We start from the raw sequence: 23,938 nt of genomic DNA, 5'->3' as shown, positions 1-23,938 counted from the left end.
AAGGACGGGGAATTATGTCTCTGTTTTGGGTGGGGAATTTATTTTCCAAAACAGTACGGGAAGTGGCTCAGATCAACAACTCCCCCGCTGGTACGTTATGACAGTAAAAATTTCGTTTGCATGCTCTTGGACATATGTGAACAACAGCGTTTGTGTGTCTGAGCTTTAATGTTATCATTGTCATTATTGTAAGTAGTAAGGTGAGAAGATGAATTTTCACTGTTGGGCAGTTTTTATTTCTAGTTTTTTCCACATTAGCGGGGAAACTGCGACTGTCTGAATGAAGGAGTAATATTACATCTAGTAGACGTGTTGGAGGTGGTTTCCTAATGCCATCTGTGAAAGGACGCCTGAGGATAGCAGAGGCGTTGCCTTACTGGAAGAGTACCTAACCTTGGCCCTGACCGCCTACCAAGTACAACTCTGCATGTAGGTCACATTCCTGACTCAGTGACCTGATAGCGTCTGCAAGCTGTCAAGAGTTCAGCTCCAGCTGCACTGCTGGAGACATCGCTTAGGTCATTATGAGGGTCAGATAGATAGACACTGTAATAGCCTCAGTCAGATCTGGATTGCCAATAGGGGTATAAATCTTTGGCTTGACACCAGTTTGATTTGATTCATGATTCACTAGTGGTTGATTTGATTAAAAAATAATTTTATTTATTTATTTATTTGATTGATTCAAGTCTATAAACAATGGTACGGTTAACCAACCAAGTGTATAAACAATGGTACAATTACAACTTGATTGATTAACTTTTTTACCTTATCTTTCCCTTACCATTAAACATGTGCAATGATTGTTAAAAAAAACAAAAAACAAAAAAAACATCCTTTTTCATTAGCCTGGTTTCCAGACCCCATGAATCACGCTATAATTCAATGGGGTCTGACCATGTCTCTATCAGAAATGATTTACTGAAGTCAGTGCTTGTCCTATCTATGGGCTAAGACCATAGGTCAGTGTTAAACCAGTTATAGTTAACTGACTCACAACTCTTGTTTGTCAGAGAATTTGTCTTATCAACAGGCCAATCGAGTGTCTCAAACATATTCCAATCAAATCCAGCCTTGGGAATAAGATCAGTTCCAAACCTCATAAATTGTCAAGTAATACAAATATTTGGGTGTAGTGATTCACGAGGGCTATTTTCAGGCTACTTTTTCTTCTATAGTTAAAAAAAAAAAAAAAAAATTTAGCAACAGAATTAATGTACAAACAAGTGAAATGAATTTTACTTATTTTTCCTCCGCTCATTCAGAACTGTCATTTGTAGAACTACATTCCACATGGTCCAGTCTGTACAAATGAAATTGGCAGCAATCGGAACAGCCCCTATTGCTGAGCAACTTGTCCACAAATCATTTGCTTCACGATCTCTTCACTTATTTTTCAACATCTTAATATATCTGGGGATGTATTAAGATGTTCACTTTTCACTGAAGAACTGGCGGCAGAAGCAGTCATAACCTTCTTAGTGCAATGCTACCATCCCTCCTTGGCTTCAGCGTAGACTTTGAGAAGCAGCATGTGTTGTGTTGGTGCTGGCCCTTGGTGGAACAGGAAATGGGGTCCATGCAGCACCTTGCACCTCCTACTTTTTCCCAATCGCTAAAAGAGATGAAAAATGATAACAGAGTTCTAAAATAGGCAAAACATGCAGAATCACTAGCTGACCATGAATAGCTTGCACTTTCCAGTAGAGGATTTTTTTTCCCTGGAACATTTCTTGTGATTGCAAAACATGCTGAACCCATTCTGTCTTTACCATTGTTTGAAGCTTGAATCTTGAATCTGCATACTTGATTGATGATAAAACATTGTAGTCGATCATGATGATGCCTGCCCTCTTGTTTTCTAACTCGTAGATGTTTTTTCCCCAATCTCTTCCCACCCTGACACCTCACATCTTTACCTCTTGCAGTTTCATGCTCTCACAGGAGCTGGGATTCAAATAGATATTCATCTGGCTCTGTCTCGGGAGCTTTGTTATGATGATCAAAGACCAGCGACCGAGCAGCAGGGCTCTTCTATCAACCATTTCCAGTGTTCAATAATATCTCATTGCACCGTGGTTACACAGCACTCTTTTGTTGAGTCATTATTAGCGTTTGGCTCCTAGCAGATGCTCCTGTACTGCTTATGTCATGGAAAAAAGTGCCTTTGAATATACACTTCATATCCATTTTATTAAGTTATACATACTATACCTAATACCATGTTTTACCCTCTTTCGTCTCTAGAACAGCCTGAATTCTTGCAGGCCTTGAACAGTAAACTACTAGAAATGTTCCACTTGGATTTTGGTCCAAATGGTGCTCCTCAGTTGCAGATTTTTGGTGATGAAGTTTATTGTACCTGATCCAAAGCATGTCTGGTGGTTTGACTGATGCAATGTCATTGTCATGTTCTTGATATCTATAGTGGAGGAGTGTGTTTGAAAATGGCATTTTCAAATACATCCAATGCAATTAAATGTATTTATCACTGATTTTTTTTTTTTTTTTTTTTTTTTTTTTCAGATAAGCTCTTTGCTGCAGACATCACAATTTGTAGCACAAATCCTCTTGTCTCAGCAATGCCACTTCTCATTTGAATCTGATGTGATTGTTACGTCAGTTGGGGACCAGAGCCCTTCGAGCTCTGTCACTGCAAACACATACATGCTGGGGGCTCGGGCCCTGTAGCTGAGAAGAAAAGCAGGAGGTTGGCTTCAGCAGCAGCCTGGCAACAATGCTGCTGTTTTGCAAGGCAAAGCACCGATCACTCACAAAGGTGTGTGTTTGGTAGGTGTGTCTGTGTATGTTGCGCACTGAATCTGAATGCTTACATGAGGGCAAAGACCACAATATCTTGAGAAATGCCTCTGCTATGGCACCAATGATGTACGGCAATCATTACATAACTACTGCTGCTCATATTACAGGCTCAAATATAACATGTCCTCTCAAAATAAATGGTAATGATTAACAGACTGAAGGTACTGGTAATCATAGCTTCCTCAAATCTCTGATCCCAATTCTCAAATTTGCAAGAAATTTTATCCAAATCTTACTCTCAGTTGCTCAGATTTGTGCAGTTGCTTCAGAAATCTAAAGTGCATTCAAATCTTACTGCATATCTTTGTGAATGGTTGGCCATTTCTGTAGGCTAAAATGCTGTAAAGCATTGTATGGTTTACATGAAAGCAATTCATGGGGCATTAGTCTTCCAGCACATTAAAATCAGACAGGATTATCATAAAAGACTTGATGGTTAGCGGATTCTGAATAATCTTGAGCGCATTTATCAAAAACGTGGCAACATGTTGAGTAAGAAGGCATAAAATGTGCAGATTGGTCAGAGGCCTACATTTTTTCTTCACCAGCAGCAGAATGGCCCGAGGAACAGTTGTGTTCTCGTTTCTTGTATCTGTTTTTCCTTGCTAATGAGTTGGCTGGCAGTGAGGTGTGAAACGGGCAATTTTGACTTGTCGCCCTGGGGTGGCAAGCTGGCTGGACTTGGCTTGAAAATGACAGCAATGATGAGATGAGCAATTTTTTCGATTCACCTTTTGCTGTACAGAAGATGCTCCTCCCTCTGTTCTTGATCAACTGAAGGCAGGAATATCAAAGAATTTGTGAGGAAACGGGTAAGCTAGCATTGATGAGTAAATCTTGTGTGAACAGTGAAGTAGGGATTGACTGATATTGACTTTTCAGGGTCGATACAGTATTGATTATTTAGGGCAGATATTCATTTGTAGTAAATTTGAATTAATCTGAGCATGACTTGGATGAAGGCTATGTAGGTCAAAACAATAAACATTATTGCATTAAAAAAATGGAAATAATTACCAGAAAATTATAGAAAATTCTAAGGAAAAAACTCAGAAAATTAGGAAAAACCTCAAAATGTAAAAAAAAAAAAAAAAAAAAAAGGAAAGACATATTAATTTTTAAAATGATATATTTAAATGTCAGATCAGTGATTAAATTGACATTAGATTTCTTGTGTGTAAATGCTCGTGTCTGAACACATCCTCGGGCCTTTTAGAAGCATTTAATTCCAGTAAAACAAGCAAAAAAGGAAGGGAAGGGTAACAGGTAACATCTTTAGTACCCCACATGATTTACAAAATGCTTTACTGCAGTGCAAAATGTGGGGAAATTGTAGTAAATGTAAACATTCAGAATCACTGGTGTGGTGCTTTAACTAGAGCTAGTGAAGCACAGAAGGGTGTATCATCAGCGTGACCTGAGTTTGGCTCCAGTTTGCCAGTGGAGAGATGACGGGATCTAAACAAATCAAGTCACTTCACTGTATACACAAGTGGAGATCTAATGTGATAAGCCTAATCTCATGCAATCACAAATAATCTGTAAGGCAAACACAGACACTGTGCTGGTGTGTGTCGCAGCACACACGCTCGGAATGATATTCAGCACCGCCGACGAGATGCAGACAGCGGCTGGTGACATAACACACTGTGCAACGTTACATCACACACACCGACTGAATGAATCATTCACACTCAAGCGCAGGTCACACCAGCAGGTTTTGTAGTTGGCAGTAAAGTTATATTGATATTGCAGGAATATTATAACAGGTAGTGAGCTGATAATGCTGGTGCAGGTTGTTCTGCTAGGCGTTATAATTAAGCAATTTCATATGAGGGGCAGAGCGGTTGCACTGTTTCTCTGCACGGCTGTGACTCGGCTGAAGATAATCATGCACACAAAAGACATGGGAAATCCTCCTTTACCGGTATTTCTAATAACACTTGTTAATAAAATATTTTGGTTGTAGCGATTCTGCCAGGCTGCCAGTGAGCCCATAAGCAACTGTAGAATCTCCAATGCAATAGAGCTATTCTTAATAAGAATACATATGCAACATGTAAAGTTTTGGTTCCATGTTTTATGAGCTAAACGGACACTCATCACCATTTTTCCAAAAAAAAAATTTTTTTTCTTTCAGATCTTGTGCACTTTGTGCCTTCACCAATTGCTTTCAAACTACTGGTTTTTCTAATATGAACCATAACTAATTAATGCTTTGAATTATTGTTTTGTATTGCAGTTACACTTTTGATAAGTATGTATTTTCCAGCATCTCTCCTCCACTGGGCGTCCATAATGGAGCCAGACAGGGCTGGTAGAAGATCAGTGATGCAAATGGAAAGTCTTAATAGGGCGAGTATCACAGCATAGAATATTTTATTATTATTTACAGTATAGTATTTTATTATTTTTGCTTAAACCCATGCACGCAGCTGATAATTCAGGTGAAATTGCTGATATCTCTGTGCAGTTAAAGCTACAGCAAACTGAAGATCCTCACCATGGTGATGACTGCTTCAGAATCCTCATTTTAACCCTTTACGCACACATCATAATTAATTATAGAATTCTGGGTTTCCTCAGCGTGCTTTGTCTGATTTTACCTCACTGCACAGCAAACAAAGACAAATGACATTTCTACTCCATTTGCAAGCCACGCTGGTCACTGGTGGTTATACAACCAACGCTCCAAAGCTTCCTAGAATTGCGAAGTACTGGCTGGTCCAGTTTTCAATGGGCTTGCTGTTTCATTCCTCCTTCTGGTCGCCTTGGAGCCTAAACTGAAGGCGGATTTTTCAGTCGCCTTGGGGAGCTCTGACTCTCATTTATCTTTTTTGTTTATATTGTATTTAGCCGTCACAGTTTTTTTCCCCCCTCTCTACGCATTTGGCTGATCATGAGAGAATGGGCCCCCCTGCTCAGAGTCCTTTTAAGCACACGCACACACACACACACACACACACACAGTGCAGATCACAGAACTTCCACATTCCAACTGGAATGTGGAAGTTAGCCCGGTGCAGCAGCCACTGCTCTTTGCACAGGCAGTGATTCACATAAAAGCAGCATAGCATCCTGCTGCATTGATTGGAATAGGAAAGTACAACTCAAATTCTATGGAGCAGATAAACTCAATATTTAACATCTCTAAGTATCAGGATTTACAGAGCATGTTGCGTGATAACAAATGTTAAAGGGCCATACCAGTGGTTTTTGCATGTTTAGCGTAATAGCTACAAAATGTTTAGCATAATATCTACAAAATGCATGAATTGCATGTCTGCTAATCTCTTCCCAAAGCAAAAACTAATATTTTAGAGCTCCAATATCACTTTTTCTCCCTTTCATCCAGCCATTGTTTTCTATTCATTCCACTATGATATGAAAATGAACTTTCAGAGACTTCCAACTTTCTTCACACCAGTACTCCATCACTGTAATAACGTTCTCTGAATTAGTTTTCCTAAAAGCAGCAGCACTGTTGTGTTTTGATGACGTTTTCAAATTGGGTGGAGTGAAACGGTCCCTCCTCCAGGAAAAATAGTCCCGGGGTAAACCTTTTGCTTTAAAAAGACAATTATCAGTTCTGTGGTTTATGAATGGTGACGACTTAATTCACAACACAAGCAGAGCATTATAAATTCAAATTTCAAAGGAGGGATTTTGATTATATGTATTGAAATCCTGAGTGCGGCCACATTATTTGCATAATGGTTTGTGCAAATGTAAAATGTGGCTAGATTGTGGTAAATGGGCCAAACATTCAAAACGACGGGGATGGCCCTTTAAATTAATCATACAGAGGCTGTGGCGTGTGGGCCCCCCTGGGCTCTCAGGCTCCTGGATCCGTGCCTGGTAGGCCCATTTGGTAATCCATCCATGTCGGTACTCTTTGTTATACGCTCTTATTTCCCATGATGTCTTCAACATTTTGTGATTCCTCTGCACCCACCAATATTCACACTCAGGCTCAACCTTTGGAACACTCGCACAGACACACACATCACATCTCCAGTTCCTTCCCTCTCTTCCTGTGCCTGTCCTGTTGCCACGGTGACAGATTAGAGACTGTCATGGCAATTATTTCCGAATCCACTCGGACAACAGTGAGAAACCACACGGAGATCTCCTACAGTATTGTCACAGTGTAGTAATGCTCAGAGCACGGCACACACACACACAGCGAGTCAACCGAGTGCGATAGTGAATAGAGCCTGTTGTTTTTCTGCTCATCCGGTATCTTCCTGCTCTGATACACTTTCACCCCACAAAGGCCACACTAACAGCCCCCCCATCGGCTCCCTATGAGGCACTCTGTGAAGCTACCTTGTTGCACTTTATGGCATCCCTCCAAGAAATACAGACTGAGGTTAAACACGGTATTATAGGTCATGCACGTTTGAAGATTAACGTAAGCAAATAACGTGATTATATGGCGTACGCAAGATCATTTTCGCACATAGGTTGTATAATCATAAAATTTCCTTCACAGAGACTTCAGCTGCATGTTAACCCTCCACAGGGCTGGCAATGTACCAAAACAATAGTCCCATGTGTCTTAATGGAGGGATTTAAAATAATAGCACATTTTCTGTTGTGTCGTAGGGGCTGCTGTTGAAGGAGCCAATCATGTGTCCTCTTTTCCCTCCCTTCAGAGAGAGTACGCTGCATGCCAAGGCGCATTCTCACGATGAGCGAGCGAGCAAGGCAGTGACACAGAGAGAGAGGATCAGTATGCATAAGATAGCATGCAAACCCTTTGCCCCCCGTTCCTCTGCAAATGAACACATGAATACATTAATTTCAGAGTAAAAATGAAACGGTCTGACAACATAAATGTCTACATATTTGACAAAACCAGTATTTTAAAATAGTCATGACATTAAATGCATTTGACATTGATACTCAAGGCAGCCATTGGGCCATAAATGCTCTCGGCTGCATGGATCATTACGTGTGATCCCGTCTTAACCGCTTCTTTCCTGATCGTGGACACAAGTCGGGCAGCAGTCATTGTTGAAATTGTTGCATAATTGGATTTACAGACTATCTGGCTCACCCCTAATTTTTACTTTTTGTTATGATACTATGATATTATGAAGGACGGTTGGAAATGGAATGAAAAGTTACATATTTTCCCATCATATTTGTCCTCACTATTTCCCATATCAAATCTACATGCCCTTCAATACTTTGTAATCTATTTAGTCAACCAATGACTGACTCCTTCAATTTGTGGTAATATTTAAATTGTGGCATTATGATACGATTTCAAAAGAAATGCATCATCACAGTAGATGGGAAGAAATGGATCATTAAAAAAAAAAACCCTGATGAAGCATCCAGAGCCCTGGCAGTGTGTCTCCCATCTATATTTGGATGCCATGTGTCAGAGGAAAGGAGAGCAGTGCCTTTAGTGGAGCTGCCAGAGGTGCCTAGTGACGTTTCAGTCGTGGCACAACGTTATGGCTCAGGCCAGGGAACCACTTCCACAGGACGTCCCACATCCTGTCGTGTCATGTTACAGCTGTTTAAATGTGCTCACTTTCTCGCTTCTCTATTCTGACTCGTGGACGAACTGCTTTCGTTTCATTGCTGCTGTTGTCTTATTAGAGTAATTACTACAGAACTGTACATTTACAAATGCCAAATACATTTCTATGTCCAGGCCCTTTTGAGGGTTCCCTTCGCTTTGGCTCTCGGGGAGTCAGTTCCGCTATTCCCCCAGTGTGACAAAGACACAGATATAAATAAATGAATGTGTGTGAGCACCCAGAATGAACAGAAGTCAGTGAACATTTCTCCCAAAATTGATCATTTTACACCAAAACCAACATAGAACTGCCTCACGATTAGTGGTTTTGCTTAAAAACTACATGGAATTACAGTTTACCAAAAACTGTAATTCCCTCTCTCCATTCCCGATTGAGATTCATGGAAACGGCAGTGCTGTGTAACTTTGCCCCCAGAAAGGACGACCTGCACCAACTCAAAGAGGCTGCAGCTACTGGCTCACTTAGAAAACACGGGCCTTGACGATGACAACGTTACTGCGTGATATATAGTCAGTCAAGAAAAATTTGAAAGGCTGATCAGTCGTGATCTTGCTCATCTCATGCTCAGTAACTTCAACATGCATTTGTGTATAGACATATTAAATAACAGATGGAGAGATAATTAAGCTGTAATCTTAATAAAACATACACTTATGGCTGAGATCCGCTGGCATGTTTTCATATTTATGTTAAGAGATGAGATAATTAGGTTGTGATTACGACACAATCTGTAGCAATGACATGAAATATTGATCTTAACATAACAGAAAAAACGTACACTTGTAACCAAAGATGCTGTCTGCTTCTATGGAAAAATAAGAATTATAATTTTTAAACTGATGAAATGTTTCCTTTTTTTTTTTTTTTAATGTAGTGCTCCATATTCATTCATTCATTCATTCGTGCATTTTCGGCTGCTTATCCGGAACTGGGCCGTGGTGGCAGCAGAATGATGAGGTCAGCCCAGATGGTCATTTCCCCGCCACATCCACCAGCTCCTCCTGGGGGATCTCGAGGTGTTTCCAGGTCAGCCGGGAGACTCCTGGGTGTGCCCTGGGGTCGCAGCCTTAGTGACTGTGCCTGGAACACCTCCACTGGGAGGTGGCCAGAGGGCATCCTGACTAGATGCCTGAACCACCTCAAATTGGCTCCTTTCAAAAACAGAGGAGCAGTGGCTCTACTCCGAGCTCCTCACGGATGTCCGAGTTTCTCACCCTATCCCTAAGGGTTGCACCCAGCCACCCTGCAGAGGAAACCCATTTACACCACTTGTGCCTGCAATCTCATTATTTCAGTCACTACCCAGAGCTCTTGACCATAGGTGAGGCGTTTCGTATTAAATTGTAGTTTTTGCCTGCCTGTAGCTGCAGCACTAGTGTAGCTGGGGCAGGAGAGCTGCTGTGGTTAGTGTGTTGTCCCATGTCTGCGGCGCTGCAGGGGGTGTGATTAATGCGCCGTGTCTGCTATGGTAAAGAAGCTTCATTGCCAGGTTGGCTTTAGTCATATAAATGGTCATGTTTATCCAAACAGTAGATGCTGTGCGCCATGTCTGCCGGGGCTGTTCTGTCACCTCTAATGGTGTGGTCTGATAGTGCATACTTAACACAGGCCTGTGGTGAGTCACTTGCCTCGTGGTTATTCATCGTAACGTTCACACGAGAACATCTTAACTAGATCTACACACACTTTCATTCCCTTAACTGGAGCACGTTGGTCGCAGAGTCACAAAGTACCTAGCCACTGTGGGAAACAGTTTCCACATCTCGGTCTTTTTAGAATGGCATCTAATAAAACTGTTTTTCCTCATCCAGCCACTCCAGGAAAAAAGAAATATACCACAACTTCAAACACATCAGTAGGCTTTCCATTCTCGTTCTATTCTGAACTGCTGCTGATATCTGATTTTGTTTTCTCGACTGTTCATATTTATTCTAGGATGTAATCCACACCAATAGCAACATGAACCGATAGTGACGTCAAAAAGACAAGTGTGCACCGCAGAGAAACGACACCAAAAGGTGTCACATCTGTTTTTCTCTCCAAAAGTTGAAATGTAAATGGATTTTGACACCATGCCATGATGCTTTTAGTTTTCTTGCCATTTGTTGTCTTCTTCCATGCCAGCGCTGCCTCAGCCAGGCTTATGATGTCTCTGGTGAATGATGTTATCACTTACTTATATTTATGGTAATTCTGACATTTACCAGTTGTAGCATTCTGCACCTCTCATGTACTTTAGGTCACAGGACTTGGTATGTAATGGTAATCTAACGTTTCCATATAGTCCACATGGGCATTGGAAAATTTTGACTTTCTAAATTTTGACAGCTTTGTATTGTTCATGCAAAATCAGAAACTTGTGCAAAAAAGGGGAGCGGCAGTCTTCAGAATGGGTGACCCTTTACGGATAATTGCTGTTTTTTGTGTTGTTTGGCAAATGAGCCCTTCATCGTTGTTCTCATGCTTCTGATGAGAGGTACAAAAATAGCGACATGCACCATGCAGACTTAGCTCAATCCTAGGATGTCTACGGATGTGGCCTGGCTCCATGTGGAAAAAGGGAAATACACCCTTTGATACGTCTTATGTATTTAGCCTATGACAAGTGCAAATGAAAATTCAAATGAACAGCACCTTCATAAACAGTTATCATAGACTGATTATCAGCTGTGTAGCCTTGCTTCAGTGGTGGGTTGCCTGTAACATTGCCAGCATGAAGCTCCTCTTCTTCTTCTTTTCCCAGGCCATTCATGCCAACATGGTGTATAAAACTTACATTATACTGAAAGAAATGTATCTATATATACCGCTATAGATAGATCATGTGACAGGAATGGTGCAGCAAATCTTATTTAGGACATCCAGGGTTAGTTTTCTGTTGGTGCCTGCCACAGTGATCCCAGCAGCAGTTATTTGTCCTGTTGAAGAGTCCTTGTTGCAAGACACTGCAACTCTGTGAAACTCTGTGATTGTAAATCTCTCTGAATAGGAGCATCAGCTAAATGTCTCAATCAGAGAGCCGGGCTAGACGGCGGTGAAAGAAAGCTCATTCTGGTTTCTCCCTGCTCGACTCAAACAGTGTTCCCCCTGCATTCCCTCCTTTTCTTTTCCAGGTCCAGTTTTTCCCAGTTTCGACTCCCTGTTTCCCACCCCCCTCCATCACTTTGTTGTAATCTGCCCCCTCCATCTCACCCTCTCTTTCTCTCCCTCTCTCTCTCTCCCCCTCTCTCTCTTTCTCCTTAAAGCAGATGGAGATGCAGCCTTGTGTAACACTCACTCTTAGAACCAGTTTCATCCAGTCCATGAGGTGCTGCCTGAGAAAGGCTGTGTGTGTGTGTGTGTGTGTGTGTGTGTGTGTGTGTGTGTGTGTGTGTGTGTGTGAGAGAGTGTGAGAGTGTGCCTGTGTCTGTTAGGTTTTCCTTCGCTGTGTGAGAGCAGACAGGCTAGCCGTTGTCTGAATTTTTCCTGTTTACACTAGCCTGTGTTACGTAAGGCTTGGGAAGATCAGCCAGGAGAGATGGAAGCACACAGCCGGTATCTGCCTCCTCTCACCTGATTCAATACCTGTTATGACTGCTTCTCATTACAAAATATAACATCATGTTATTTTCAGCATTCTTAAACAACAGGCTAGATTTGAACTAGGGCTGCAGGATATGGTGAAAATTCCATATCATGATATTTATGGCAAACATCTCAACAGCAGTAAGAGTTGCAACATTCACAATTAAGCTTTCTTGTGAAAACAGCGTCATAATAAGCAAATCGACGTAGAGAATGCATCTCCCTCACAAAATAGGCTATGCTGTTGATGTGATCAGACCAATCACTGTCTTCGGCTAACCCTAACCCTAAATTTGATATCATCCATATTGATGCCTTTTGAGACACTAATATTGTGGATGTTCATATCTAGACAGCGATATGATAACGGTATATTGTTCAACCCTAATTCACACCATGTTGAGATGACTGTCTGGTATGAAAGCATCTACTGTACAAATGATCATCAGTATCTGTAATCAGAAAAGGTTCTGTTTGTGTGTTTGTTTGAAAATACAAAGTTGAATTGATTCATTTTTTGTTTGTCTGTAGAATTGAGTATTTGGAGTTGAAGTAATTTGTTAGGATAAAGTCAGGGTTTCCGCTACAAGTAATTCATCGTGGCGCACCGCCACGACAAAATAAAAGCCGCCACACCTTCGGAATGATTTTTTTTTCTTCCAGATGTTAAAACAATTTTAAAAGGATATATATACATATATATATATATATATATATATATATAGGCTATCTAGCCTTTTTTGCGCAACTACATTTATTATAATCAGTTTGAAATGATGATTTAAATATCATGAAATGGTACATAACACTGCAATTAACTTTATTTTGAAAAATGAACACCGGAGTCATCACCCGCCTCTTTGATTACTGTCTGCAGCGCGCTCGCAGAGGGAGAGAAAAGAGCAAGAGAAAGTACCTAGGCAAGAATAAATTTAATCCAGTTTTTTGTTCAAGCCTGTGAAAACGACCGTAATGTTATCGTTAATGTTAAGACTGTAGGGACTATAATTTCCGCGATCACGAAAAAACAGGGGGGTTCAGTCCGAAGCAGGATACAACCTGATTTTGAGCAGCGACACAAAGCTGAAAAATTGTTTTGATGGATGCAATACTGCACCTTTGTTTTGGCTTCATTGTCAACACTCTTGCTCCCAAAATGGCTGAACTATTTTCTGCCGTAGCTTTGCCACCTGTAACACCACACAGCGTTGTTTCAATCCCCCATATACCTACAATCCCAGCCCATACCAGCTGACCGCTCAGCTGATTCCCCTCTATGCATTCAGCTGGCAGATCTCATACAGGTGGTTTTACTTGAGCTGCCCCAGCTTGCCCAGCCACCTCCCTCTCCCAGTCCCGGGGAGAGGGAGGTGGCTCGGCTGCTAACCTCAGATGACTTTTGCTCAACAACATGACTCATAAACACAGACCAATAACCCGCGCCGCCACAATCACTCACATGCTGCAGGGTGCGAGAGCGAGTGGCTAAAGATCTACATCTGCACGCCACAGTAACGAGCACTGACTGCACAAGCAAACACACTACAGCTGCTGAAAGCCACACACAAACACACACCAACCTATCGTACAAGCCTGTCTGGTTTTCCACCAGGGCTGCACAATATATATCATCTCAGCATCGACATGGCGACATGTGCAATAGTCACATTGCAAACTGCTCCAGCTTTTCTCTCTCCGCTTGTCCATACTGGTGTGAAACCCAAGTGGAGGAGTCCAAGCTGATTTGTGATGTCCAAATGATGAAAATGATGGTTGTTAACTGTATATGTGGACATGAACAACTCACTGTGTGCGTCTGGTGAAATTTACAGAGTTCTACATATCGCAGAACAAAAAGATATGCAGTCTCAGTTGTTTTGTTTTGTTTTGTTTTGTTTTTTTCCAATGCCGTGCTGCCCTACTTTCTATTCACCTCACCTTGGTAACTTTGACTTGACCTTTGACATGAATCAGTTTCCAACCGTGTTTATCACACACCTCCGGAAACACGTGATTTAAACACAGCCTTAAAAACTGTTGACAGCCAAGTTTGATTTAGTGTGTCTTTCTTTCTTTCTTTCTTTCTTTCTTTCTTTCTTTCTTTCTTTCTTTCTTTCTTTCAGTGTCACTTTCTTTGTCAACAAAAACTTCACGTTGTTCTAGTCAATGAAAAGTTTTAATCTAGGCCTAATTCTAATGAATCATTTCTCACATTTTTCCTCTTTTCATTAAAATGTGTAATAAATGACTTTCATACATCGATGTGTTGCATTGTATTTGCATTGTATCTAGCTCTTGTTTTTGTACTGTTTTATTAAAAGTTTGTACATATATAAACCCCCCCCCCCCAACACTGCCTAAAAACTTGCCTAAAATGTGCACAAACAAAAATTGTCATTTTTGTTTGTGCACATTTTGTTTGTTTGTTTTTTGTTGTGTTTTTTTTTTTTTTTACTGGCCACTACTTCTTATTTTGCATACATGACCCAATATGGTGAGTGACTGACTGTATTACTGTATTGTACTCAGGCTTATATTGTGATATTTTTAGAGAACATAGGTTGCTTATCTCCCCTGTTGTTGTTGTAACAGCTTTACAAGTCTTACTAGTTAAAATTGTATCTTGAAACACCTTTGATTCATCTCTCACATGGGGGTTTAAAAATAGGACCACATGTCTGGTTTTTCCTTCTTTCGCTCAGTCATCTTCACGGCTCAGAATCCAGCGCTGGACTGTTTGTTTGATCAGCTCATCCCAGCTTCCCCTCAGGGTGGAATTATAACCACAGCGGCTGACTCTGCAGTTATTGGCAAGCTGGTAGAGACAAGAGACACGAGCAGATAATCCTGCCCAAACTCCCAAACTAATTCACTGTTAGACACTACCGTAATAATTGATTGGAAAAATGAAAGAGTGGTTGGGACATATCCCAATAACGTACGTAGAAAAGTTCATCCATGTGAATAATTAACTCTCTTTCTCTCCCTCTCTCTCTCTCGCTCTGTCTCTCCCTCACTAGGTGGTGAAGGTGGTGGACATCGAATCAAGGGCAGTTGGTGTCTCTCTCTCACTCGTCCCTGTATCTCTGTGATTTTGTCATGGCATCCTCTTTGCTCAGCCGGCAGCTCTCTCTTTCTCTGCAGAACAACCTGCGGCTCAGCATTCCAGGTAAATCCACTTTTATTTTTTTATTTTTTTATTTGAACTTCTTAAAAGTCTATCAGTAGTCTATTAACTGGAATAAGCTGTTTGTTTGGCTTGATATTTTATGCAGCTTCAAGGTAAATGAACTCAAAAGAATCATAATAACAGAGTGTCTGCAACATCTGTTTTAAAAGGTGTGGAAAAGTCCAGTTATCAAAATGTAAGGCCATTTTAAGGATTCTAGTCTTAAATATGGATTTCTGCTACCTGCAGATATCATGTCATAAAAGTAATCAGGTTAGTTCACAACATAAAGTTCAGTAAAATTCTCCAGACTACTTTGTGAAAGTAACCTTAGAAATCAGCCAATCCCTGGGTCCGCTTATTTGCTGATTTTGCAACACACTGAGCTGCACGCTGCCAGTCTTTTCCAGATAACTTCAACATTTTCTGTGAATTAAATAAGCAGCCTTTAATTATCTGTAAATTGTCTTTCTGTAAGGACTTAAAAGCTCAGTGCTACCTTTTAAATGACATTCACTTTTGTTCCCTAGATACCGTGAAGCAGATGTCAGAATTATGTTGGCATTTAACAGATTGTTTTATAACTTTATGTATTTTATTAAGAACTCAGAATATGTTTTTGAGCAAATTTGACTCAAAATATGAATACTAACTATAGATAAATTAAGAAAGGCAGACAGCATCTGCATTACTCTAAGTGGTTGCATATGAGACTTGCTCTCTGATTTGCGAGGCTGGATTTGCCCTCATTAAGACAAGCATGACTAGACGAGATCTGAACCACACAGGATTAGAAGCCTAATAAGAAGAGAACCACATCCATGTGAATAATTGAAAAAAGCGAGATAGTTGAAATAAAATGTTTTCTGTTCCTGTTGAAAAGCAGGAGTGTAAATGACTGTCCTACCTCTGTTAGCATACAGCCTTTAAACCAAGCTTATTACGCCGCTGTGGTCAGTCCTCTGACCTGCTTAATAAAGACAGCCTGTGGTCTAATATTCCTGAATATAACAGTCGTTGTGAACGGTCAACTCAATCAGCTTTGATGTCACGCACGAAACCCATTCAGTTTATTATCATTAAGCCAAAAAAAAAAACATTACTACATGGATATCAAATCAAATCATAAGGTAACATGAAAAATACATTAAAAAAAAAAAAAAAAAAAAAAAGCACAGGAGTGCTGGTGGCCAACGTAGCTGAAACGTCATTACCGACCCTGGCCACACAAATTAAATCTATGGACTATTTGTTTTAGCAGAGTCTTGAAGACTAAAAAAATCATTTAAAAAAATATGTCTTTGTCAAATGAATGCCCTCGCTCTCGCCATGTAAGAAGCGTGGAGATCATGATCACCCTGTTGAGGTTTATTGTGCAATAATGGCCGTATCTCTTACATAATAGACTGGCGACTGCTCGAGTGATGGCTCGAAGGTCCTCTCTCCTGTCAATGATCGACAGGCCGACCTGGTCGGAGAACACGTGTTGTTGGTTTTGTCCGCCTGGAGGCAGAAGCACAACGGTGTCGCTCAGTCTGGTCCAGCACAAACCTCCAGTGACGAGAGGGGGGCCAGAAGAGAATGGCTGAAATTCAGGATGGGGGGGGTCATGTGATCAGGGTGGGCGTGGCCTCCAATACATTACGTTCAGTCCGCATACATACCAAACATTTTTGCTTTTTAGCCGGATGATCACCAATTCCCAGGACACCAGCGGGCTTCATGTCAGCAATTCAACAGCGTCATAGCTATGTGTCATAGCTTTTGCATTATTCACATTATGATAAAATGATCCCTCACATGGAAATCTCAAATATTATCGCCTTCGCTGTCAAAATAATTGCAGTATGATTGGTGTTTTTGTTTTTTGTTTTTTGTTCTTTTTTGCCATATCATGCCACCCGATAAGTCACCAGTAACCTTTGATGCTGCAGTGATGTTGTGATGTGTAATATTGCAACACAAGGGATTTACATGGAATTTTGCCATCAGAGCCCTGTATTTTAATCTCTAAAACAATGAATACATAGACAGATAGATACAGTGGGCAGACCACCTATTGACTACATGCTTGCCATTTGGAAATTACATTGCTAAATAGAGTGGTTAATGTGTAGTTTGGCTATAAAATTGGTGCTATTTATATATGGCTTTGAATTTTAAGTCAGCGACCTCATTACCTCAAAATTAAATTGCCCTCAAGTCACCCTCAGTGCTGGCCAAATGCCAGGTATAGGGTTTCTCCAGTGCTGTTCAGATGGTGCCAGCAGTAGTGACACTCCCACTGCACTCTGAGTCTTTTGTTAATATCAGTTTTCATGTCCACCATGGCTTTTTCCCCTTCCTCTTCTTTCTCCAAGCCAGTGTGTGTAATTTGTGACACTTCGAAAATAAAAAGAATTACAAAATAAGGTAAAAGAAGGCCATACATTTTGGGCCGAGGTTTTGTATTTGCTATCATCTTTACAATTGTGTTGAAAACTGCATCACTCAGTTAATGTGGGACTTTCACAAATCCAGGATAGCAGGAGTCCTGCACGCCTCTGTGCACATACTAGGCCAATGGGTAATCTTCAGCTATTTAAAAAAGGGTTTAAAGCGCATGTTTTCTACACGATAACACTCAGACTGCAGCGGTATTTTTTACATCCAGTTTCCTGAAACATAAGTATGTAGTGGTATTGGATGTTATTTTAGCTATCATGAGTGCTCTCGTACTCTGATGCTGCAGTTGATGCATATCAGATGCTCTGTAGATATGAACTGCTGACTGTGAAAAGCCATCCAGGTCAACCACCCAGAATAGGGGATTGTGTGTGTCAACGCAGGCAGTAACACAGCAGGGAATCTACAAACGCCAGCAGGAAAAAGTCTTCAATATTAAAGAGTAACCAAAGCCCAAATCCAAGACCAGGCGCCCTACTTCTCACCATCAGAGGCCAGGTGTCACACACACTTGGGTTTGGGGTTGAGTGTGCTCGTTAAAGAGTGTATACATACCAGCGGAAAAGTTCTGCTGCTCAGTCCTCCAGAGGTTGAAACTTTCAGGCATGTCACAGAGAGGACCCTGCCATTGACACCTGATGTGATATGCTGGGTAGTCGAAACGAGCTTAAAGCTGTTGTTTTTGTCCTCTGTGCTGTTAGCTGTTGACACTCTGACACTCTGCTACAGCGTGTTTGTTTCTTGTGGGAACCAGTTCCAGGTTCAATCACCATTGTGAGGATTACTTCTTAAAGCCCTAGATTGAGATTGGGACCAAGCTCTAGTATTTGCAGTCAGTGGTGTGTGTCACGCCCAAAGATGTTGACTAAGGACATGTCAATCTACTTAACATCTTCTGAGAGAATGTACTGACAGTCCTGCATCAAATCTGTCTGATCTATGCAGTGGTGCCTCTGACGAATTTCAGAACTCAAGAACTTAGAACTAATTTCCAACAAAGACCCCGGTTATGTTGTTATTAATAAAATGGAGGACAAAGAAGTGTATGATTTAAGGGGCAATGTACTTTTGACCTGGGCAGTGTACGTAGGCTAATGATATGGGGCAAAAGGCAAAGCATAGCAGTTGGCAAGGTATTGTTCCCTGTCAGCATTAATTGGAATTTCAGCCATTTACAGCAGGCAGTGATCTACTTTGCATACCTGTAATGCCATTTGTCTTCTTGTGTAATGCTGCCAGGCACCACAATTGAGTTGGAGACATTGTTCTGTGGCCCTATTATATCCTGAGAACATTCTTGTTACCATATGGATATAAATAAATGATTCAAGTGTGTGAGTGTGTGTGAGAGACAGAGAGAGAGAGCCTGATTGATTGATTGATTGATTGATTGTCGATATTCCCTGTGTTTTCTCCACCAGGCTGCAGATATGTTAGCAAGGCAGCACCCAAGACCCAAGTGGAGTTTGAGTACGACGGACCCTCCATGAAAACACAAGTCCCTGGGCCACGATCACAGGTATCGTTCAGTCACACACACTCTGCAACGAATACATTACGCTGACCCCATGTCCTAAAGGCATATTAACTATGTTTTTTTTTTTCTTCTTTTTTCCCCTCCATACTCAGGAGCTGACTAAACAACTGGGAGATATCCAGGTAAGCTGGTGTGCATGAAGATGATTAGGTTGATCAGTAGCGCAAGTATGAGAATGTCAGCTTCAAGGGAAAGACCAAGTGATTTGGTCTTTTTATTGTGTAACGTTTCAGAGATAGTCTAAATGGATCTCTCTTTGTGTTTTTCTCTCCTTCTCTCTCTCTCTCTCTCTCTCTCGCTCTTTGCATGGCAATTGTATGTGAGCCATAAGGACTAAAGACATGTCTCTGTGTGTGGGTAAATTGAACATCCTTTTATATTAAGCCAGTGAACTCGTCGAAAATCAGCCCTGGAGGGTTACTAGACCCACATATTATGTTCTTCTGCTAAGTGTGCACTTATGTGGAACTTCACTGGCCTCCAGGTATTTGGTGTTGTGTTTGATTAGCAATCTAGTCCCTGATCTAACTGGTATCATCAGCAAAATCGGATAGTTAGCAGTTAGAGTGAGAAGAGCAAATGATTAATTAACTGAACGGAGGTCTATTCTCATGTACAAATCATGTTATCCATTTTATACAGAACAATTAAGTGACGTTTGATTGAAATATTTTTCCGAATGCAAATACTGAACCCGATTTTCGGGGATCCAAGCATGAAGCTTGAGCTTGCTAGAGCAGCATTTTCTGTTTTGCCAAATGTTTCATTGTGGCAAATGTAGGTTTAAACCTGCAAGGATAACCTAGCTTGATCTAGGCTATTTTGTTGAGTCACAATGTGAGCGAGCCTGTCACCAGTCAAGTCACCATTAGCTCAGTGGATGAGTCAGCTGTCTCAAACCAGACGGTTGTCACATCCAACCACTACTTATCTCTTTTTCAGACTGTGTTGGATATGAGTTCCTCCCTTGCTCCTCCTATAGGCCTGCTCTGTCTGCATTGTGAGAAAAGTAAATAATCAGCAAATGTAGTGTTTAATGATGGACACAGGTCTGTTTAGCCATTTCTAACAAGATCTGCCTTTCTTTCCATCCAAATAATTGTGAAAATATTTTTCCTTGTTATTCTCCTTAAAGGGATAGTTCACCCATTTTGAAAAATGGGATATTATTTCACCCCCCCCCCCCCCCCCAGTTGTTCTGTAGGACAGTAGTGGTGCTATCTTGCTCTCATTGTTACTGAGTGCTGGATACTGGCTGGATGCTCCAAATGCTAACTGTTAGCCTCCTGACACTGAGGTGGACTTCCCCAGGCGATGACAGGAAGAAGCACCACTTCTGTCCTACATAACAGCTAGAAGGGAAGTGAAATAATGTTTTTTGTTTTGTTTTGTTTTTTTCAAAATCAATGAAGTACCCCTTTAGCAACTGTCAGTGACTCTCAGATCATATCAAGATGATGTGAAGATGTGAAATGCCTTCAGTGGTTTAAATGCTGGGTAACTCTTGAGCGCAGTTGAGCAGAGGAAGCTTCTTGCATAGCAGCATCTGAAAGTTTATGCAGATAGTCCAGTTGTTTTTTGACTTACTACTTGTAAATATAATAGGTAGAATAAAATATATATTAAAAAATGTAGTATTTGGTGTTTCTTGCAGAATTATGCTCTTGTCAGAATTGAAAAAAAATTCTAAGTAGATAAAATGTGGAACAAAAATAACATTTCATTTCAGATTTTAGAGTAGCAGGATGATAGTTAAGTACATGAAGCAAGGCACATTTAGTGTTTTCTGTAGAATAGTTTCTAGAGAAGGGAACGTGGGACTTGGGATTCTGTTCCCACAATCAGAGCAACACAGTATGGTTCTTTTTACCATGAGAGGTATTGGCTTAGTCTGAAACAAGTCCACCTTTTACTTAAGAACATGTTTTTCCTCAGAATGTGGGCGCCGTCCACTTCTTCTGCAACTATGAAGAAAGCAGGGGGAACTACCTTGTGGACGTGGATGGCAACCGCATGCTGGACGTCTATACTCAGATCTCCTCCATCCCAATTGGTGAGCACCAAACAAATATACACCGAAATATAGTTTCTTGGCTATAACTTGGCTTGATGTGATACTAAAGCCGAGTGCCTTTGATAGATAGAGATGAGAATTTCCCAGTTTGGGATCAATAAAGTAAATCTATCTATCTTTGCCTGTTCAAAGCCACAGGAAAATGCCATGTGCTGAAACAGGTTTCTATGTCTTATTCATGCTCTGTGGAAGAGGAGGAAAGCTGTGAGTGCATATGTTTATGTTACACTCACTTTAGAGACTATCATTAGTATCAGCCATGGGCAACTGGCATAGTTTTGTATCCAACTGTTGAAACTGTGGGAACATATTGTCATCTTAAATATTAGAACAGTGAAATGTATTGCAAATGTCAGTCAAAACTGACCAAATGCATTTCCTCTTGTCCTCTCTGCCCAGCATGTCCATGTCCCAATGTGTTTTCCAGTAGTTGTATTAGATCCTGGAATCTGACATGTCTGCCCACACATACATTGGTTTATATAGGCTGTCGGTATAAGATTGGAAGTTGGCAGAATGTCAGAAAAAAGCATCTTGCCTTTGTAGGTCCAATGTAGGCATTCTATCAGAATTTTACTATGGAGGACTGATTATCTCCAGACTACATCAGGACGACATCGGAACCCAGTGGATACATAGGTCTGACTCTGGTGCAACACGAGTACAAGCTAATCATTCAAAAATTGATTGTAAATTAGTTCTGAAGAAGTTGGAAGTGCAACTTGGACAGTATACTTCACAATTAAGTCACAAGGTCACAGTAAAGATGAACTAAATAATTAGAACAGAGATCCAATAGAAATGTGTAGTAGGACATCAACATGCAGAATACTAACAATATTAATAATAACAACAATTTCACTGAGTCTGGTTTTGGGTTTAAGAACTGAGTTTTTGGTCCAAAGCAGAGCACATGCCAGGAAGTGAGTTTCAGAAGCCAGAAATCTTAGCGCTTGTTACAGTAATCATTTAGAGATTGGTAACAATCAACAATCCTATCAATCCCTGCACCTTGTAGTAAATTTGTGCTATAAAGGGTTAAAACCTTACTTTATGCCCTTAGTTTCACATATGACATTTCACTGCTCTGGGTCTCTGGTCTGAGCTGTTGACCTAGATGCTGCCACCATAGTAACACTCAGTTGCCAGGGTGACCAGATACACATTGAGAATGACAGTTGTACTCATTGTGATAAAAAAGGGTATCATGCAGAAGTGGATTCAGTGCGAGTGCACACACATAGACACAGACGTGGACTCAGGCACCCATGCTGGAGTGAACTATAAAGCCAAGATGTGGAAATGATTTGATGCTTGTCAGCATCGCTAGCATCAGAACTTTCCCTCTAAAAGCCTGCATGAACAGGTGAGTCACTTTCCCTCTGACTCTCCCAGCCTCGTCCACAAATATTAGATTACGTTCTGGTTTAATATCTGCCTCCCCCCTCTGTGTCCATGTATGGACTCCAGTTAATCAGAATAATAACCGTGGACACAGTGAAGTGAGTGTGAAGGTAAATTTAGTCAAAAGTCTTAAAGGAAGTCTGAGGTCAGCATTTCGTGTAGCTTGACAACATTAACATCACATTTTGCTGTATCACACAGATGGTTCTAACATGCTGTTCCAAGTCATTGCAAAGGTGATCTGATTTGAGTTGAGAACTAAGGATTCAATTTAAATCTGCAGTATGGAACTTACCTCCTCTATGATTTGTCTCCCTCTTGTGGCAGTAAATTACACGCTACTTGAGGTGATGTGTTTTATATATCGTAGTAGGTGATGCAATAAATACATCACTACAGGTGCACTGGCGTGGGAATGTTACCACAGAAATCGGTTTTGCAATGTCTGCAGTGATGCAAAATGCAGGGAGTCCTACCAGTGGGTGATAGGCTTAATCTGCCACACTGGAGGAGGTGAACCCAGGCAGGAAGCTGCAACAGTACCATCTCTGTGTCAACATGTGTGGCATTAGATGGCAGCATGTGAGCTGCCAGTGTCATGTGTGACGTTGAGTGGGGTTGAAGGTCAAAAGTGGCTCAAAGTTGAGCATTGCGTTAATTTATATTTGTACTTGTTGAGTATTTTTTTAAAGTCGGTCATTTCAGTTTTACTTAAGTACATTTTTGCATGAGTATTGTACGTCAATCCATTTTTAAATCACATCCATTACATAGAACAGAAACCTTTCACAACAAAAGCTTAGTCAGCAAATATGATAAGACTCAATCAGGATATTATGTGCTTATTCCGCATTTATCACTTCTACTTCTACTGAAGTCAAATATCAGCAAAGTAACTGCACTTCTACTTTCCACCGCTGCTGATTTCACAGAATATCAAAAATTAAAAAATACTGGATATCAGCAGACTACATGCTCCAATTAAATAATGATAATAATAATTTTTGATAATATTGGTGAACTGTCCAACAATGCGAGGTATACAACAAGAAACTTTGGATCATATTTGACAAAGCCTTCTGTTTTGAGCCCCATGTTCACAGAGTGGTCCAGTCTGGTGTTACTGTCTTAGAAATATAACCAAGGTTGAATCTTGTGTTTTATTGAGGCAGCAGTGGCTTAAAGGTCAGAGAAACAGGCTTGTGACCGGACAATCGCTGGTTCGACCAGCAGGACAAATGAATGAATGCCATTCTCGCCTCTTTTAAAAGACTTAAGGGCCCTTGAGCAAGGCGCTTAGCCCTCAGCTGCTCCAGTGGAGCTGCTCGGGGACCCACATGTAGATTGTAGTTACACTGGGCAGC

The 23,938-nt window shown here is 40.9% G+C and overlaps 1 protein-coding gene across 2 annotated transcripts in view; it reads left to right on the top strand.

The window, feature by feature from the left end:
- LOC115363809 (4-aminobutyrate aminotransferase, mitochondrial-like) overlaps positions 1–23,938 on the top strand; it is a 48,163-nt gene that overhangs the window by 4,833 nt on the left and 19,392 nt on the right. For both annotated transcript variants that reach the window (XM_030058127.1, XM_030058126.1), the window contains exons 2-5: positions 14,966–15,114; positions 18,981–19,078; positions 19,189–19,218; positions 21,032–21,149. In XM_030058127.1, the coding sequence (XP_029913987.1) occupies positions 15,045–15,114; positions 18,981–19,078; positions 19,189–19,218; positions 21,032–21,149 (316 nt within the window). In that variant the 5' untranslated portion in view covers positions 14,966–15,044. The remainder of the gene's footprint in view (positions 1–14,965; positions 15,115–18,980; positions 19,079–19,188; positions 19,219–21,031; positions 21,150–23,938) is intronic.

The sequence above is a fragment of the Myripristis murdjan genome, chromosome 8 (assembly GCF_902150065.1).
Source record: "Myripristis murdjan chromosome 8, fMyrMur1.1, whole genome shotgun sequence".
NCBI lineage: Eukaryota > Metazoa > Chordata > Actinopteri > Holocentriformes > Holocentridae > Myripristis > Myripristis murdjan.
Note: the sequence above shows the minus strand (reverse complement) of the source record. Positions and strands in the feature narration are given on the sequence as shown.